This window comes from Myodes glareolus, chromosome 15, assembly GCF_982192425.1.
Source record: "Myodes glareolus chromosome 15, mMyoGla1.1, whole genome shotgun sequence".
Classification (NCBI taxonomy): Eukaryota; Metazoa; Chordata; class Mammalia; order Rodentia; family Cricetidae; genus Myodes; species Myodes glareolus.
This window is the reverse complement of record NC_142040.1, coordinates 78,374,988-78,394,498: the sequence shown is the minus strand read 5'-3', so window position 1 is coordinate 78,394,498 and position 19,511 is coordinate 78,374,988. Positions and strand designations below refer to the sequence as shown.

The 19,511-nt window shown below is 40.7% G+C and overlaps 1 protein-coding gene across 2 annotated transcripts; it reads left to right on the top strand.

The window, feature by feature from the left end:
- Positions 1-1,123: 1,123 nt before the first annotated feature.
- Pdcd6 (programmed cell death 6) lies at positions 1,124-17,886 on the top strand. Of its 2 annotated transcripts, none has more exons than XM_048459216.3 (6): positions 1,124-1,315; positions 1,928-1,989; positions 6,921-6,965; positions 8,513-8,665; positions 12,707-12,816; positions 17,330-17,886. In XM_048459216.3, exons 1-6 carry the CDS (start codon positions 1,215-1,217, stop codon positions 17,426-17,428), a joined length of 570 nt encoding a protein of 189 aa, XP_048315173.1. In that variant the 5' UTR covers positions 1,124-1,214; the 3' UTR covers positions 17,429-17,886. The 2 variants fall into 2 exon arrangements, with proteins under 2 accessions (XP_048315173.1, XP_048315167.1); XM_048459210.3 differs by having other exon boundaries at positions 1,125-1,315; positions 8,513-8,671.
- Positions 17,887-19,511: the final 1,625 nt, after the last annotated feature.

Sequence of the window (19,511 nt, the reverse complement as noted above, 5' to 3'; positions counted from 1 at the left end):
AATGAATTCACTAAATCATGGAAGAGAAGTCACCTTAAAGAACTTTGTAGATTTTGAGGTAAATGCCAAAGCTATGAGACAGTTTCTTTGAAGAATTTGAAAATCTCATGGACAAGAAGAAGAAAAATGGGACAAGAAACAAAATGATACAGTTGGGAGTTGATCAGATCTATAGCTGTGCTAAATAATGGATGACTGTCCACATGGAAGAAAGTTTCAGGTGTACGAGGCAATATTCTTGGGCCTTGTACTGTTCGGCCTTAGCAAGTAAACTAAAAAATCCACAAAGATAACATAGCAGTTATGATGATAAATCGGTCTTCACTAGATGAGTAGTAAAGCTGAAATAATCCTACGGCAGAACTGGAATAACTGTAGTATCTTGAACTGTACACAGCACACAGATCTAGGTGGAAGGATGGCCTGATAGAATGTGAATATGACAGGTTAGTAGTTGCCCCAATGCTGTACATTTCCCAATTCAGGGGCATTCCAACTACAGAAGCATCATAGAATTAGTATCCAAGATGAAGGAGACAGATTTATAATTACAGGAGTTAGTAACAAACCTGTTATCTAAGCACAGAAGTCCAAATAGAGGTCACAGATAAATGAAGCTTTTACCTCATAATCAAACCTTACTAGGGCCATTCACAAATGAAGTCACTTGTGCAAACTCAGGGGAGGCTGAGGTTCAACCAATATAAGCAAGTGGGAAGGCGGGAGGGTGGAGTACAGACAGATGGATAAACTCCAGGTTGCCTACAATGTCACTCTGAGTTTCTGCCAAGAACATCACGCGGTTGATGTGCAGCACGTTTGCTCCAATATTATATGCAAACACAACGAGAGGTCATCAACTCAAGTGAAGCTTTCACCACTTCCCATATCCCAGGCCGAGGCATTGTGTACGATTGGTTTGGCCCCGCGGTCTACTCTCTTTTGAGCTTGTCTGAGGCAGCTCCGGAACAAGACCGACACCTGGGATGGGAAGGAGGGTGGGGCACATCGGGCTGAAAGGCACCGGACGCCGCTAGCAGGAGCAGGAGGCCCGGCCCAGACGTTGCATGGCAACTAACCACGCCTGCCAAGTGACTCAAGGGCACGCGCTTCCGTTGTTCCCAGGAAGTTGTGGGCTCCTGGTCCTACCCCGGAGGGAGGCGGAAGCACAGCATTTGGAGCTGGGTAGCTTTACCGCTGTTCATCATCAGCCCATGGCGGCCTACTCCTACCGCCCAGGCCCGGGCGCAGGCCCTGGTCCTGCATCTGGAGCTGCGCTGCCAGACCAGAGCTTCCTGTGGAACGTCTTCCAGAGGTGCGTCCGGGGCCGCCCTGATCCTCTGGCCCTTGGGCCGGTCCTCGGTTTCCAGGGCCTACTCGCCGGTTCTCTCCTGCCTTCTTTTCCTGTGACCTGCTTCCTACTCCCCTTCATCCCCGGCTTCCTCTCTTCTACAGCGCAAGGCTCAGGGTCATGTTGGCGGTTCCTTTTGCTCAGGGCTGAGTGGCGCAGACCAGCCGCGCTACAGGGGCGGGCGTGCTTGATATAGGAACAGGGCAAAAATCTTGAGTCGGAAAAACAGCCATCAGTAAAAGGAGCTGGCTACTTAACTGCAGCGTCTTCTGTCTCTGGTCGTCCTAATGAATTGCCTGATTGTCACCCCACTGACTCGTATAGTCAAGGAATGACTTATTTGTCCTAGAGAATCTTTACCTAATATGAAAAATATGAACTGGTGCAGGTGTAAATTTAGACGGACTTGAAGTAAAGTGTTCCTTAATCTCTGGTACACCTCAGCTGAGCTAAGAGAAAGGTCTGACCTTTATAACATTCCAGACCTAGTGTAAATTGGTAAAAATGATGTTTTAGCCATGTTTTATTTTTCCTTATTTTTCATCATTAGCTTACCCGGTCTTTTTTATTTTGTAGGGTTGATAAAGACAGGAGTGGAGTGATTTCAGACAACGAGCTTCAGCAAGCATTATCCAATGGTGAGTTGAATGGATCAGGATCCATTCCCAGTAAGCCATTTCTTTCCTGGAATTTCTAAGTATGGAGGTCCAGTCATTACCAGTATAAGGTAAAGGTGTTTCTAAGCTACTGTGCCCACATTTCCTTGATTATCATTGTTGCCTCACCAAGCTCCAGAACAAATGTATGTGAGCTTCAAAAAATGCTTTGTGAGAAATGGGAGCCACAGTGTAGGCCTTGGGGGAGAGGTAAGAAGGCTAGTTCTGCGCCAGAGGTTCCTTAGTTATCCAGAAGGCCTTTGACCTACTTGGGTAAATCTTAGCAACGCCTCTAAAGAGGATCACCTGAAAAATTGTCAGAAGTAATTGTTTAGTTGTTGAACGGTTTCGAGATAGTCCTTCAGTGCTTTTGTGGAAATATATTTGCTGTAAGAACTGCTAAGACTCTGGGGCCAGTTTGGGAAGTAGGTATGGCAAGTGCTGTCAGCAGGATCATGGAGCAGTATTTATATAAACATGAGGAACATTTTGTGCCCCAGCAGAATCAACAGGATTGTGGCCTTTGTTTGGCGCTCTCCACTGAGTCTTGTTTTTGCTGGTGCCAGTGTCCTTAGTCTTTAGTGGTACCATTGGAGACTTTTTTTTTCTTTAAAAAATTATTTAATTTTAAGATTTATTTATTGGTGTGAATGTTTTACCTGCTTGTGTGTGCCACCCACAGAGGACAGATGAGGGCTTCTGATTCTCGAACTGGAATTACAGATGATTGTGAATCACCATGTAGTTGCTGAGAATCAAACCTGGGTCCTCTGCAATAGCAGCAAGTGCTCTAAACCCCTGAAGCTGTCTCTCCAGCTTCAACATTTTTTTTCCTTTTTTTTGTTGATCTTGAACTTGCACTCTTCTCTCCTGCAACTCCTTTAATACTGAGTGCTGGTTTAATGTATACTTAGAACAGAACCTAGAACTACGTGCATAGTAGGTAAACATCTTACCAACAGAGTACATCCATAATCCTAGAGACGTTTTTCTTATCAAATGTCATTTGTAATTCTTAGGTGTAGCTGTCTTTTCTAATGGAGGGAGCTTGTTTCTCCCCAGGTGTGCTATATAAGCTTTGGAAGGGATTAGTTGTAGCTCAAATTTTAGTTGGTCTTAATAATAAAAACTTAGAGTCAGATATTAGGGGGTGAAAGCTGAAGGATCAGAGAAACATTGTGACCAGCCACTAGAGTTCTCACTTCTGTCACGTGCAGACCAAAAGGGTGATCCTGTCCTCAGACTGCATCCTCTGACTGCATCCTCTAGACTGCACTGTCTGGAGAGCTCCTGTCTCCTCCAGCCTTACATTCCTCTCTCTGCTCAGCCACATCACTCCTATCTCTACCTGCCTAGAGCCTGGGATTAAAGGTGTGGGATCCCAAGTGCTAGGATCACCTTTGTGTGAGTTCTGTTTCTCTTTTAGACAGGTTTGGTGTAGCTCAGGGTGACCTTGAACTAACAGATTCCTCTGCCTCTGTCCCCAGTCCTGAGATTAAAGGTTTGTACCACCACTCCATGGTCTCGAGAGGCTTAGCTATGCATTCTGATCTTCAGGCAAGCTTTATTTGTTAAAACACAAACAAAATATCTCTATAGTTAGTTTCAAGACGTTATGAAAAGTTTAAAAGGCTCATTTTTTATTATAATGAGGATCATTTTCCAGTAATTGACTGGACAAACAGAGAAGGCAAGTGAGATGCTAGATAGTGCCTTGAAGCCTTGGCATCAGTTAAAGGAAAGCCCTCTGCCGTCCACTTTTGCTAGACATTCTTGTTTCAATTGTGTTTTCAGAGTGACTTTTAAACTGACCCAATTTTTATTACTTAGGCTGTAGGGACCACAAGATGCTGTTATTGGTGGATCACTTTAAATCATGGTGGTTTCCTGTCACCTAATGATATAATGATGCTGTATAAATTAACTACTGTATTGTTGTACAGTATTGAGGAAGGAGACTTTGACAGGTTATCAGGGAAAAAGCAAGTCTGCAGGAGCAGCCACACCCATGTGGTATGAAATAGATCTTCCAATGAAGAGAAGCAGGGGAGCCTAGGGTCCATGGCAGCATGTAGGCAGAAAAATGGGTGCTTAGTGGTTTGGCTCATGTGTGACCTACAGTTGTTCAAACAAGATAGAAAAGCGCAAAGGCTTCAGAGTGAAAGGAACTGACAGCACCTCAGGTGTGAGGGCAAAAAAAATCACTGTCACCTGCTCTGTGAGGCTGTGAAAGAACTTAGAGTTTATATTCATTGACAGTCTGCTCTATTTCCAAATAATCAGAATACAGAAAATAAAGTAAATTTTAATTATGTTAGCTGAGAGGTAGAAAATAAGACAGTAAAGATGAAAGGTTAAAAATAAGCCTTAACTTTGAATTCAAAATTTTTAGTAGCTAATGTGAAGAGGAACATGTATTCAGTTAATATAATCTTGGTTTTTCCAAGAAGCAAACAAAAACAGTCACTAAAACCTCTTGGAACACACAGACTATTCAGCTTGTGGACTTGTGTAAGGCCTTGCACTCATGGGGTCAGTTCTTGTGCTCCCAGCATGAGCCAAGGACTTTCCCTGTTTAGCTTGAGCACTGATTTCAAAGTGATTCTGACATGAATTAGGGCTTAGTGGCCTTCAGGCAACTAGTAAATACTAAACTTCTTTCTCTCTCAAGTAAGCTTCTGTTCCTAAGGCTGGGGTTCTTATAACCTAACTTCTCCATAAAGTTCCTGCCTTTTAATAATGGCAAATAAATGTTACTTTTAGTTTCAGGGGGAATAACTTTTAAACTTTCGCACTCTCTATCTTTTAGATTATAAGCTTCATAAAGAACAGCTACAGCTATATTGTGAAGGGGACATTTATCATCAGATAGTTACGTCTGAGTTCTCACTACTCTTCTCAGAATTGCTATGTTTTTGTGATTTAAACTATTTTGATTTCCAGTCAGTCTTCTAGGATTGGTTTTCTGCTTTGATTTTGTAATCAGATTAAACTATGTTAGGAAATTTAATTTGTATGTTATGGAAGGAATTGTGAAGTTAAAATAGCATGGTTTCTCACTTAAGTTTAGTCATCTCTAAGACCTCTTGGTTGCTATGCAGTTGACACCATGCTAGGAGTGTTCATGGGTACAGTGGGCCTCTGTGAGATTGTTTACATGAGACTTGTTTACATAGAACAAGTATGGTCAGTGGAAAGAAAGAAAGAATACAGAACAGGAGATTTGTTTCTCATCTCTGCAACCACAGTACCTGCCAGAAGCAACTCATGGAAAGAAATATTTGTTTGGGTTCACAATTTGGGTTCAGCCCATCCAGAAAGGGAGGTTTTGGTGGGACAGAACTGTTCACTTCATGGCAGCTAGGGAGCCTAAAAGGGGAATGCTGGTGTCTCCTTGTTCCTCTAGCTGTCTCCTTTTTCCCTTTTATTCAGTCTGGGCCTCATCCCAGGGCATAATGCCACCTACATTCAGGGTAGGTTGTTCCCTTAAATTAATTCCATCTGGACATACCTTCATATACATGGTACTATTATCTTATTAATCTCCTAGGTGATTGATTTTTAAATCCAATCAAGTTGACAGTGAAGATCAACTATCACAGGATTTCTCTTATGTTTTTGAAATAATGTATAACAAACTTTTTTGGGGACTTCTTGGTTATATATTAAAAATTAATTTTTCTCAAGATCCTTTTTGGTTTACTTGTTGATTAGTCTTTTGTGAAGTATAACCCAGGTAAACTTACTGCTTAGCTGAGGATGATTTTTGAACTCCTGCTTCTGCCTCCCAAGTGCTGGGACAATAGGCACTTGTTACCACACTCACCTCTTTTTAGTGCTTTTGAAGTAGATTTGACTTAGTGAACATATTAGTGATTTTAGATGCCTGTTTTGAAAACAGTCTTTTTTTCTTTTTAAAAAAATTTCTTTTGGATGTGTTTTTATCAATAGAGTTCTAGTTTAGGATAAAAAAAGAGCTGAGGGAAGGGGAAATCATACTTAAATATAAGCAAGATGATCCACTGTAAAATTATTCAGTCACTATGTCTTTTCTCTAACACTGGCCTAGTTATGTGACCTTTGTTGTCTTGTGTTGGTGCAGAGGGAGTTTGAGATCTACTTGTTGTTTTGGGTTTTTTGTTTTTCTTGTGTGTGTGTGTGTGTGTGTGTGTGTGTGTGTGTGTGTGTGTGTGTGTGGTTTTTTGGTTTTTGATATAGGCTCTCACTATAGCCCAGCCCGGTCTTAACACTCCATCCTCTGGTCTGTGCCTTCTGAGTACTGGCATCATAGGCATGCACCATCATGTCTGACTTCTTTGCGTGGGTGATTTACAGCAAAGATGTGATTTGTGGCAGAGCATTATTTTCCTCTGGACAGCGAGAGCCTAGTGGCTAACTACCCAAAAATGATAGACTCTCAGATTCAGGACAGTTGCCCTGCTGGTAGCCTGTGTATGAGTATGTCTCTCACTGATTCTAGGAGCCAATTCCTGGTTTTCCACCGTTATCCCTTCCTCCTCTGTGTAAAGAGCTGTTATGATGAGCCTTGTCCTAGAGAGTTGTCAAGTCTCAAGGTGGTCTTTGGGACACCGGGCATAGCCTGGCATATCTGCTTTCCCCAGAAATTTGAACAACTGAAATTCCACAGAGAAACAGCATCCAGCCTCTGGAATAGCAAATAGTTTAAACCTGGAAGTACAGACTAGGTGCTGACTAGGAAGTACAGAAGTGATCAGGGCTCCTATAGGTTAAGGCAGCCGGATCTTCTGGTGTCTTGGGGAGCAGACCCCTGCTTGTAACCTCTATTCCAGAGCAGGCTGCTGAGTCTCACGGACTATCATGGGCCACGCATTTAGAACATCTTATAAGTCTATCTTCTTTTGACTAATTGCTTTTATGTCATTTGTTTTCAGGTACTTGGACTCCATTTAATCCAGTGACTGTTAGGTCAATCATTTGTAAGTATTCATGCAAACAGGCTAGGTGGTTGTTTCTGTGAGTCATAGAAACAACCTCAGTTATACTGAGTGGGCTCCTAGGTTTCATCCTCCCTACTTCTGTATTTCTAGATGCTTTCACTTACTTGTTTATATTTACATCTTAGTCTGTCCTTTCCAATTCTAGTTCTGAGGTTATAGATGTATAAAATTTCCACATTAGTTTTCTTTAAGCCTTATTTTGTTATTTTTGTAGTATCTTTTAAAAAATTCATTTTTGTGACTTTTGTTTCTAAACTTTAAGAAACACATTTACGGGCTGGAGAGATGGCTCAGCGGTTAAAAGCATTGCTGCCTGCTCTTCCAAAGGTCTTGAGTTCAATTCCCAGCAACCACATGGTGGCTCACAACCATTTGTAATGAGGTCTGGTGCCCTCTTCTGGACTGCAAGCATACACGCAGATAGAACATTGTATACATAATAAATAAATAAATTTTAAAAAAAAGAAAGAAAGAAACACATTTACTTAAGAATTATATATATATTAGCGCTAGTGTTTGGTATTTAAAATGCATGTATCAAGTGGGGCAGTGGTGGCGCATGCCTTTAATCTCAGCACACGGGAGGCAGAGGCAGGCAGATCTCTGTGAGTTCCAGACCAGCCTGCTCTACAGAGTTCCAGGACAGACTCCAAAGCTACACAGAGAAACCCTGTCTTGAAAAACAAAAACTAAACAAACAAACCAAAAAAAAGCATGTACCCAGGCCTGAGCTGGAGTTGTGGAGTTGGATCCCATCATTTCTTTCCTACCAGGATATGGATTATCAGTTTGGATTCTCACTGTGTATTAGTTACTTTTTCATTGCTATGATGAAACACAATGACTACGGCAGCGTATAGAAGAAAGAGTTTATTTGGGCTTGCAGTTTTAGGAGGTTAAAGTTTGTGGTAGTGGGAAACAGTAGGCAGAGGCCTAGTGGTATGAACAGGAAGCTGAGCACTCACATCGAGAACGAAACTAAATTCAGGTCTTAAAAATAAAATTCAAAGTTAATAGAGTAATAGACTAGGGTATCTTCTAATTAAAATAAGCATTCTTGCCCTAAGAGAACTCCTCTGAACCTCCCTCTGGAGGTGGTACCTGGGCAGTAAGTAAAAGGGTTTACTCTGGCTCAGGACTAGGAGCTAGGGTAATGGGGCCCTTACCTTTGCATACCATTTTCCTTCTGATAAAGTGTTTTTGTTTTCCAGAACTTTCTGAAGTGTAAAACATTGTTTTCTCATAATTGTCTACCTTCTACACAATTGTGAGTGTGTGTTCTGGTTGTTATTACTTAGGAGCTAGTTTAGGGTTACTGTCCTCCACACTCCCTCCACCTCAGGCAAGGATAACTAGACTTCTAGGAATCTAGTAATTTGTTCAACAAACTAACCTTTACTAGCCAGCTGGTGGCTCTGTGCCAGCAGCTACCTTAGAGGTGGTATTAACTGTCAATTCTGTACTGTGGTTGTCTTTTCTGTTGAACATACAAACCTAATGTGTGTCTGGTGTTCCTCTGCACTCAGCTATGTTTGACCGAGAAAACAAGGCTGGCGTGAACTTCAGTGAGTTCACAGGCGTGTGGAAGTACATCACCGACTGGCAGAACGTCTTCCGCACCTACGACAGGGACAACTCTGGGATGATCGACAAGAACGAGCTCAAGCAAGCACTCTCAGGTTTTGGTAATTCACTTGTCTTAATTGTATAGCACATTTCATTTTGGAATATAGGAGTCCCTCGAGTTTTGTTTTACTTTGTTTAGTTTATTGATTTTTTTTTAATCCAGTCCATGTGAAATTTCTGTTTATGTTGTACAGGTTCATATTTTGATCCTATTTTTGTCATGAAGATTTATATGTGACATGGAGTCTTTCACACAGTGTTTCATCCAAAATGAGATAAGGGCTATGCAAATCATGTATTTTTTTGTGAAGTGAGATGGTGTCATTAGCAAAATTGAGAATGTGGCTTTTGGAACAATTTAAAGTAGAAAAATGGAAATACAGTGGTGTGGAGTAGTTGGCAGCTTCTATATGGTGGTTTGTCAAAGTATGTGAACACAGTGATAAAACAACACAAAAAGCTAATTCTGTAAAGAAAATTTATCAGTTCATTCAAATTTTGCTTCAGTGGACAATTACAAAGTTTGTGTGCCCATTCTCAAATGCATTTAGCACGTGTGTGCTTGGTGTGGGCTTAGGCATGCAAAGTGTGCTGTGTTTCTCACAAATATTTATAGTACCTGTCCAGAGTGTAATTAGAAGTTCTCAGAACCAGCCTTGAGTCTGAGAGAAAGCTGGTATTTACTTACAAAAGAATCACTGAAATGTTTGCATCTCATCTGTAACTTGTCGTGATTATACCAGGATTCAGATTTGGAACAGTTTCATAGAATATTCTCTGTTCTTTTGCCCTTACCAAACTCTTCTGTGTTTTATTTTTTAAAAGGCTGTTAATAGATGTCATCTATTATTAAAAAGTGAATTATAATCTAATGTATTGTGAATATCTTGATTTTTTACTTTCCTAAAGTATGTTATTTCCCACTTATGTAGATTATATAATTCTGCCTTTTCTCCTTCCAGCATGGCAATGACCACTCCTTTTCTTTAATCTTCTCTCTTCTCACTTTGTCCTTGGGCCAGTTAGAAGCATAAGCATCCTCCATGTTTGATCAGAATCTTCTATAGGAGAGCATGTTTGTTCAGGGGCTAGTGGGCCATCTTGGGCAGTGCCACCATCTCTCTCACGTTCCAAACATCTCTCAGCTCAACAATCCCCTGTGAATGCTGCTGGTACTTCTGCCATGGTTTCTCCTGTTTGTCTTGATGCATTTCTCTTAAGTGTCCAGGAAAAAGAAATGTATTTCTGTTTGCACACTAATTTGAGATATTTTTGGTGGCAGCTATTAGGAAGTTGGTTTTAGAAGCAAAAGTTCTTATTTTGGCTCCTTAAATGGTTATTGCTGTTGGGAAAACAGGACCTCATTAGAGAATGAGAGAATCTGTAGTGTTTCAGGCCGACCCAGTGATACCTAGTGAGTCTAATGATTGTCTATTCATGGAGACCATTGCTACTAAGTTCTGTGGCCAGGTACAAAGATCTGAATGGTCATGTACACTGCCCTGTAAGTGTGACTTTTGTTACTTGTTAATTACTTCACCTGCAGTACAGCCGTCTGTTCTGGTGGGCAGCACAGTTGGAGTGAATAATCCCTTATCCCAAACCCTCCACATCTTTGAGCATCCTCTTTTCCATGTAGCCTCAGGCAACTTATGTAGTTTAGGTTTTTGTTTGTTGTTGTAATCATGAAAGTATAATGAACTTCCACTTACCTATATTTTCAGCCATGTTCAATCATGTTGCATCTGCTTATCTCCTTTATGGTGAAGGCTTAGGCAAATATGAAGCTTGTGGCATGACCTCCAAGTAATATGGTTGTTTACATTGACTCATTTCACAAGGTTACTGGTTTTTAAAAATGCTTTAAGTGAGATAGGATTAGGCAAGGCTCACGTATAGCCTTTCTCATGCCATTTGCTGGTTGTTGGAACAGAGATTAGTGCCAGGCAAATTATCCCTGTATTCACTAGAGGTCACTAATTTCAGTCAGGCTGTGTGTGATTGCATTGGGATTCCTCAGGAAGCGCAGGGCTATGTTGCTTCTGGTAGTGGAACTTCTTGTCCAGGTGCTCACTTCCTGGTGCTGACCAACCTGGCCATAGGTCAGTAGCCTAACCAGTGGTGTAAATGGATTTATTGTTCTGGTGGCGTCATACCTTCTATTAGTTTCTAGGTAGAAAAGGACTTTGTGTATCACCAGGAATGTTGGCTGTTGGAAGTAGAAATATAATTTCCATTCAGTGAGATTCTCACTTCTGGAGCTACAGAAGAACATTCCTGACACACTTAGGGCAGTGTTGGAAAGTAGATATGTCTCCATATTACTTTACTCAGACCCTTCAGCCTCTTGTGAGGGTATTCTACCTGGTCTATCCTGAGATAGACAAGACTGACTCCAGGGCATTTTCCTGGTTGAGAATTATGATCTGCTCTTGCTACTTGTGCAAGAGTGGAGGCCTCGAGGTGACTTTTTCCTATTAGATGGAAACAAGTTGGCAGTCAGCAGGTTGGGTCTAATAATGTATCTCACTAGTCAGACCTACCAGATCTCAGGGCTGAGCAAAGAGCTCTTTAGAGGCCAGTTTGCTGCCAAATTTTAGCCCATCTAGGGAGCGTTCTCTTTTGTTTTACTTCTTTGTAGTTTGCTTTGTTAGTCTGTCTGTCCTTTGTCTTTGCTTTCTCTACAGGAGTGCCAATGGTCAGAGAAATTTCAAGTTAATTCTAGCAGCAGTGGGGTCCCTTTCGTGCACAGACAAGAACTCTTATATATTTGTTCTCATTTCATTGGTCCTTTCCTTGTCTTGGCAAGGCCGACAATACCTGTCTTTCTCTGTCTATACCTGGGCCCAAGCTCTGTTTTCAGAGGGTCAGGGCTTACCCAGGGCTACTACCTCACATGCTAGGTGTAAGGAAGTGAGGCATGGCAGAGTTTCCTTTGGGCTATTTCTTTCAGATTTAAATTAGAGGTCCTGTTTTCTGTTTGATCTGTAAGAAAGGGGGTTCCTGCGGCAGTTTCAATGTCACACATTTGTTATAAGTTCCTGTCCCACTCCCTGCAGTTGCTCTGGAAGGTGCTGTGAACATGTGTTTGAACATTTATAAGTATCATGGCTAAGTTTTATTCAGTAATTAACTGTGATATTCAGACGATAGGTGTATATATACTTATAAAGTTTACTGAAAACCGGTTAAAATGTTTTGGTACCTGGATTTTGTCTCCGGAATCAATAAGTATGCTACGGTCACGCAGGTGACAAGGGAAGGAAGCAGATGAGGGGTGTCCTCCTTAAATTTGGCCTTTGGTCATGTCTGTATGTCTGATGTGTCCACACATTTTCACATCTGTCATCCCCTACTAAAGACCTTTTCAAACACACTCAAAATTTGGAAATGGAATTATAATGCCAAGTGATCTTTCATTGATCCTGAACTTCGATGGGACTGATTATCTGTACTCTCAGAAACTTAAAATCATAATGCATAGGACACATTATTGTCTCTAACCTTTACGAGGCCAGTTCGCTGCGTTTTCAGAACCCTGATCCCAAATGAACTAGTTTGTGTAGGAGTTCCTGTCAGTTAACTCCATTCTTTATGTTGACACACATGTAACTAGAACTTTTAGTGATGTTTTAGCTTTAGTATCTTCTAATGATGAGTGACATTCATGTCTAGATGAGTTGACATAGTGAGGTCTCCACTGGGTTCAAGAATACCAAGTCTCACTGCCTTGTGGGTGTTTTCTTAGGCACAATCAGAATGAGTACAGTTAGTAACATAAACCAGAGAGATCATAGGAAGCAAGACAGCAAGCAGCACATTCTGTTACTACTCAGACTCGCAAGTTGGTACTGGTGCGTAAGATCACTTCACAGTTCTGACAACATATTTATTTCAGAAAATTGTATTTAAGTAGCATACTTAGTTTCCAGAATGCCTTTCAATAAGTTTGTACTTTTTTTTCTCTCTCTTATTCCCATCTAATCACTGTTTGATCTGAAGGGTCTTATGAAGGAGAAGTTAGGCAGTATAAAGTGTAAGTCATGCTTTATTCTTCTCCTAGCCTATCTTGACTCTTTTCTTCTCTCTCCAAGGCTACCGGCTCTCTGATCAGTTCCATGACATCCTCATTCGCAAATTTGACAGACAAGGACGAGGGCAGATCGCATTTGATGACTTCATCCAGGGCTGCATTGTCTTGCAGGTGACCAAGCAACTTCATGTGTGTTTGCTGTGACATCAGAGGTGGGAGGTGGGCAGGAATGGAGTAACCATCAGAATGAGTACTTCCCTTCTGTTTAAGGTTTGGATCTAGAAAAAAAAAATCTTTTTAACCCTTGAAACTAGGATCATTTGCCTTGCTGTGATGTTTCTGACATTGTCCCTATGATGTCCCAGCTGTTATGGCATCATAACATAAGACACTGCATTTTTATGGTAAAGCTGGTATGATGAACCTTGGTACTGGTCATATGTAGGTCTAGCAATATGTTTGTATATAGTACATGATTTTTGGCAATAATAATTGACTTATATAATTGAAATAATATGTAATACTATACTTTTTATTTTGGGAAACGAGGTCTCTATACCTCTGGCTGGCCTCAAGTTCACTGTATAGTCTATGCTGGCTTTGAACTCACCCTTTAAAATAATAAAATTATAGCTGTTAACTATATGCTTTACTTTTTATCACTACAGTATATATACTTTACTTGCTAAAAAAAATATTTAAAAAAATACTAGAAAGAACAGCACCAGCCTCCTACCTACATCCCCTCCTTACTGTGACCCCTTGATTGTGCCAAGCAGCCAAACTTTTGATGACCTGTGCTATCTGGGCATCCATTCATTGCTTAGTACATGTTCCTGTCAAAGAAGCAGGTTCTCCTATTGCTTCTAGATAGAGGTCCAGGTTCTATAAGTTTAAGCTTTGGAAATACAGTATGTTGATAAGCCGATATGTATATTAAGATTTTTTTCTATGGAAATTTTCAAACAGAAAGCAACAACAGAGATAACAGTATAATGATCATACTTAACAGCTGTTAGCTCAAAGTGGGTTATGTGTGACACTTCCTTGCTCCAGCCCCTTCATCTAAAGTAGATTCAGTTCATAGAACGCAAATGTTTTCTCCATTAATACTTCAGTTGAACCTGTCTCTAAGAGATAAGTCCTTAGAGATTGAATCTAGACTGAGGTCACTTCTGTTGGTTGCAGAACCATTGAGATATATGGACAGCATTAAATCTTGAGATACAATGTAGAATTTTGGAAAATATTCTCAATGTTGTTCTAGTTCAAAGAAAGTCAGTAAAGGTGCATCTTCTCTTATTGAACTGTTAATTACAATGCTCCACGGTTTCTTAAAAAATGAATTTGAAGGCCTAGAGAGATGACTTGGCAGTAAAAGCACTTACTGGCCTTCTGGATGATCCAGGTTTGATTCCCAGTACCCACATGGTAGCTAACAACCATCTGTGACTCTAGTTCCAGAGATTCCAATATCTTCTGGCCTCCATGGGCAATGAGTGTACATGGTGTACAGACACATTCTGGCAAAACACCCATACAAATAAAATAAAAATAAATCTTAAAAAAGTAAATCATTCTGGGCCTAGTATGGGCCTAGTGTAGGCCTATAATCCTAGCTTCCAGGAGCCTAAAGTAATGAGTCATGAGTTGTAAGCAAGCCCGACTACATAACAATACCCTGTCTTAAATAAACAACAACCAAAAGACTTGACATGTCACCTCCTCCTGTTCTTCATGCTGTTGGAGAATTGGTCTATTCTCTGAAAGAGACTACTTCTGCCACTACTCTTAGTTCCCGTGAGGTTAGGGAAGCTTACAGTGTTCTCTGAACACTTAAGAAGACATTTGATGTGAGATCTCATAGACTATGTCTGAATTGTTATACTCTTAGAGTTTGCATTTGAGAGTGAAGTTCTGATCCTTGTATTTCTGGATATGCAAAGGTTTGAGGCTTTTTCTCACCCTCCTGGGTAGCCTAGTCAAGGCCAGAAGAAGCTTTCTATTCTATACATCCTGAACTCTGTTGGTATTGCCTCCTATGGGGTGGGATAGGGTGGGGTGGGCAGCCAGTTTCTTGGATCAGTTTTACGTTTGAAAAATGGCAGGAAGTGCTAGAAAGGTGGAGAATCTGAAAGGAAAGATAACAATGTGCCATATAAAAGTTTCCTCAGAAATGTGTTTCTTTTTTCTAAAATGCCCAGACTGGCTTTGATTTTTCTCTATGTAGCTGACAGTGGCCTTGAATTTCTGGTCTTTCTACCTCTACCTCCCAAGTTTTGGGATTATAGGCTTGAACCAGCATTCTGAGTAATTCATTATTCTTTGTATTTTGTTTTATGGCACTGGGATTGAAATCAGAGCCTTGCACAGGTTATGCATATTTATTCTTTTCTATAGTCATTTGTCACTGATAGACATGTTCTTTCTGGAGGATATGTTATTAGATGAAGTTATTGTGCAAACATGAGTGTGCTTATACATACCTGGATGACAGAACCTTGTTATACATGTAAACTGTATGGTAGAGCCACTGTGTTACCTTTCTTTCTCTTACTGTTAAAAAAAAAAACAATAACATAAATCAATTAGAAATAAAATATAGACTCTCAATTTTAGAGGTTTTAGTCCAGACTTGGCCTGTTGCTTTGGGGGTTTATGGCAGACAGATGAGAAGGTGATTGGAGTCCCAGTACTCCTTTTGTGGGCACACCACTAGTGGCCTAATTTTTCCCCACTAGGCACTATTTCCCTAATGTACTATGTACATTTAGACAGAGCTTTGTAAACAGAGACTGCATTTTTGTTTCCCGGACTTTCAGACACGAATAATCACACAGAAACTCTTGTTAGTTACAACGCTGTTTGACCAATGGTTCAGATGTATTCCTAGCTAGCTTTATTCATTAACCAATAAAAGCAACACATATACAGAAGGGCATCCCATATTATCTCTCCTTTTCTGTCTAATTAAAAAGAAAAGTTTTAACTTTAACATAGTAAAATTACATGTATAGAATAGTATCAAGCAAGAATTATAGTTATAATATTTAGTTCATTTACATTTGGCAAATTAAGAAAAATTCTCTATCATCTATCCTATCTTTGTGTGTCTAAAGTTTTATATCTAATTTATTTTTATCATAGCTAAGGAAAACTATAATTATAACTATCTAGTCTTCAACTCCATCAAAGACCCCAGAAGGATATAATATTACCTAAGTAAACAGAAAGTGTGTTGTAAGCAACTTCCAAAGTTTTAGAATTGACAGAGACATCCCACTGCCTGAACAGTAGCCCAGAGTTCTTCTGTAACATTAGGGCATCCGTCTTCAGCCTGTAGGCCCATAATATCTGGTAGACTTTTCAGTGAAGCAGGACATTTGAAGATCTGTTCTGCCTTGTAATGGCAAAGTTCATCAATTGCTTTCTTCCTTTTAAAATGAAAATAAACATTTATAAACAATCATTTAGGAAATTTGGGCATAGTTTTCTCCAAACTGTTCCTGCTCTTTGTTGGGCAAAATATTTTTAGGGTTCATGGAGGCCTTTTGGGAGTCTTGTTTTATCAAACCATGCTTGGGCCTTTTTAACAGATATTTAAGTTTTAGATAGTAGTGTCTTATAGTCCACAACTGACCAAGACAGAGTTTTGTGGCCATGTGACTATAGTTCGTTTTATGATGATAGTATTTTCTGGAGAGTGGGGAACATTAAGACAAGATCTTGCAATGTAGCCCAGGATGAACTTTAACAGTTCCCTCAGCCTCAATGCTGAGATTCAAGTTTGTGCCACCACCTGACCTTCTTTTTCATTAAAAACAAAACAAAACAACAACAACAAAAACCCACTCATGTCTAAAGCAGGAGGTAGACCATGAACTGTTGAGTCTTGATGTGCTGGGGCTATTGATTTCTGTTAACACATAGAATTCCCTTGTGTCTGTTTTTGTTTTGTTTTGTTTTGTTTAGAAATACTGAGAACATACTTATGGTCTTCATAAGTTTATTCAAAATTGTCATGCGTATAACCTAGTCTTACAAAATATGGTTGGAATCTGGACGTGGTAGCACCGTGTTTTAATTCCAGTCTCCAACACTCTGGTGGCAAAGGCAGGTGGATGAATCTGAATTCAAGAGCAGGCTGGTCTGCAGACCTAGTCCCAGGCCAACTAGGGTTACATAGTGGGAACCTGTCTCAGAAACATAAAATAGCAACAAAATAAATGGAATAGAATGGTCTTGTTCATCTACTTCTGACCTGTCTGGGTCCAAAGTCTGCTGAAGGGGAGGTGGGCTGGGGAGGCTGAGCCCTGCATGATGCTTATATACTACATGTAGTTAACCCTTCCCCCACATGTGCCCTTTGAGCATATAGTTGAGATCCAAATTGTAGTGTCTCTGTCCTGGGCTACCCAGACCAGGTTCATGAGATGGTTGTGAAATGTGAAGAAGGGCCTGTTTGGTATATAGTTGGGTAGATCTGCCATACCCTTTGTTGTCCATAGAGGCACTGAATAGAGGTACTCAAGACTACACCCGTGCTTTCCTGTGTGAATGCCATTGCACTCTCCTTCTAAGAAGTGAGGGAAATGCTTTGCTTCTGAGATTGGGTCCTCAGGTGTCTTTTTATCTAAGTTCACTGTTCTGTCTAGTAAATTCTCAATGTCTGTGCTTCTCCTAGAGGTTGACAGACATTTTCAGACGCTATGACACGGATCAGGACGGCTGGATTCAGGTGTCTTATGAGCAGTATCTCTCCATGGTCTTCAGCATCGTATAACCAGGCCCTGTGAACAGCAAGCACAGCATGCAAAAAGACTGAAAATGCCAAATCTCTTACCTGTGATAAAACAGGGCACAAGTGCAGTTAGATGCTGTTCTTCCCTAGGGTGTATAAATGATACTTGGGGACCTGGCTGTACATATGTGAATAACCTGATTAGTGATTCTGTAGTGGCACCCTAGCTACACTGTTAGAATACAAACCTTGGATTTGCTGACTAATTGTGCCATGAGGTGAAACTTAATAATGGCTCAGGATTCTGCTCTCAAACTATCATGTTCTTTTCTAGATGTCTCTAATTCAGTAGTTGAAATGCTTTTATTAGTCAATAGAATTTTAAAATAATATGGAACCTGCACAGAAGGCTTTTCATGTGCCTTACTTTTTTAAAAAAAAGAGTTTATGTATTCACTGGACTATGTAACATAAGCAATAAAGTGATGATACAGACTGGTTACCTGCTTTTGGCGTTTTTTTTTTTAATCAAACAGGTGGAAGAGATGTACCCATTGTTGATGTTCTAGTTGGCAGTGTGAACCTGGGAGAGTGGGACCTAAAGTGAGGCAGACTAAAGTCTCATGCAACAATCAACTTTATTAATTATCAGACAATTTATCAGACACTCTGAGGGTTAAGAATCACATGAGTAAGGTGTTTAATCACAAGGACAAGCCACGTGTGGAAAAACATGTTTTCCATGGAGGCATATGAATAATAACCACTGAAGTAAACTCACTCCTTTGCCACACCTGGGAGGAGCACAAAAACACATTCCAAGAACAACTCTGTTCTGAAGAAACTGAGGCCACAAAACTCTTGTCTTGTTTTCTTGCAAGCACTCAGAATTCTCACATGACTTCATTTTTGTACTGTGTTCCAACACATGTGTCTCTAAATTCACTGTCTCACATGTACTTTCCTACATGAAATTATGTCCAACAGACAAACAGGATAGATGGGCTAAGAAGATGAAGTTCAACCAACCGGAGATAAGAACCAAGTTACCTTACATCAGCTCTGGGGATAGGAACCCCTTCATGTCCCCTGCTTGTCAACTCTGCTTAAAGGAAGTAGGTTATGCTTTAGGAGGAATAGGGGTATTAAGACAATGGGATAGATGTCAGAGATGAGAATCCATAGAGATCTATCCATCTGTTTCTGGCCAAGGATGGTGCTGGGAGTGTGTTTCCTGTGCTCTCTGGTTTATAAGACCACAGAGGGATGGGGTTATATTCTGTGGTGACAGAGTTGTGAAGCCCCATTATGTGAGTCTCCAGATGTGCTCTGAGGATCCATCCATGTTGGTCATCTTCCAGACATTGACCCACACTAGCAAATGACTCGAGGTCAGCCAATACACAATGAAGTCCATGAGTTCAGTAATGTAGGGTGCCTCCATCTATGTAAAGGCTACTACCTGGACTCATCTTCCATTTCTGGCCACCAGTCATGACTGCTCCCTCCCAGCTCTGTCTGCAATCATCCTCTTACAGCCTCAGCTGGCAGAACCATAATACTTGTTGTCACTGCGCTCACCTGTTCATGTTCATATGGCACCAAATATGAGTACCACATGTCTAAGTACTTGCATTGCACACCTGAGCATTTTCATGGCCTACCTTAGTGCCTGAATTGCTTACTTGAGTACCTATATGTGGTCGTTTGAATGTAATTGGGCCTCATAATCTCATAGGGAGCAGCACTATTAGGTGTGGTTTTGTTGGAGTGGGTATGGCCTTGTTAAAGGAAGTGTGTCACTGTGGGGAGGGCTTTGAGGTTTCCTATGCTCGGGATACCACCCAGTGTCTCAGTTGACTTCCTGTTGCCTGCAAGAACACTCAGTTCCAGCACTGCCTCTGCCTGCACGTCACCATGCTCCCTGCCATGATGATAATGAACTGGAACTCTGAGTGAGCTAACCCAATTAAATGTTTTCTTCATAAGTGTTGCTGTGGTCATGGTGTTTCTTCACAGCAGTGAAAACCCTAACTAAGAAACTATATCACACTTCTGAGGACCTGCGCCAACAATATACTTTAATTCCTGATGCATAATCCTGTGCCCCCACACCATACAACTG

Bases quoted from the DNA above. Each gene is read 5' to 3' on its own strand.
- Pdcd6 (XM_048459210.3), top strand. From the start codon at position 1,215: ATGGCGGCCTACTCCTACCGCCCAGGCCCGGGCGCAGGCCCTGGTCCT. The intron at 1,316-1,927 runs GTGCGTCCGGGG...TTTATTTTGTAG, and splicing joins CTGTGGAACGTCTTCCAGAG to GGTTGATAAAGACAGGAGTG. The intron at 8,672-12,706 runs GTAATTCACTTG...TCTCTCTCCAAG, and splicing joins GCAAGCACTCTCAGGTTTTG to GCTACCGGCTCTCTGATCAG.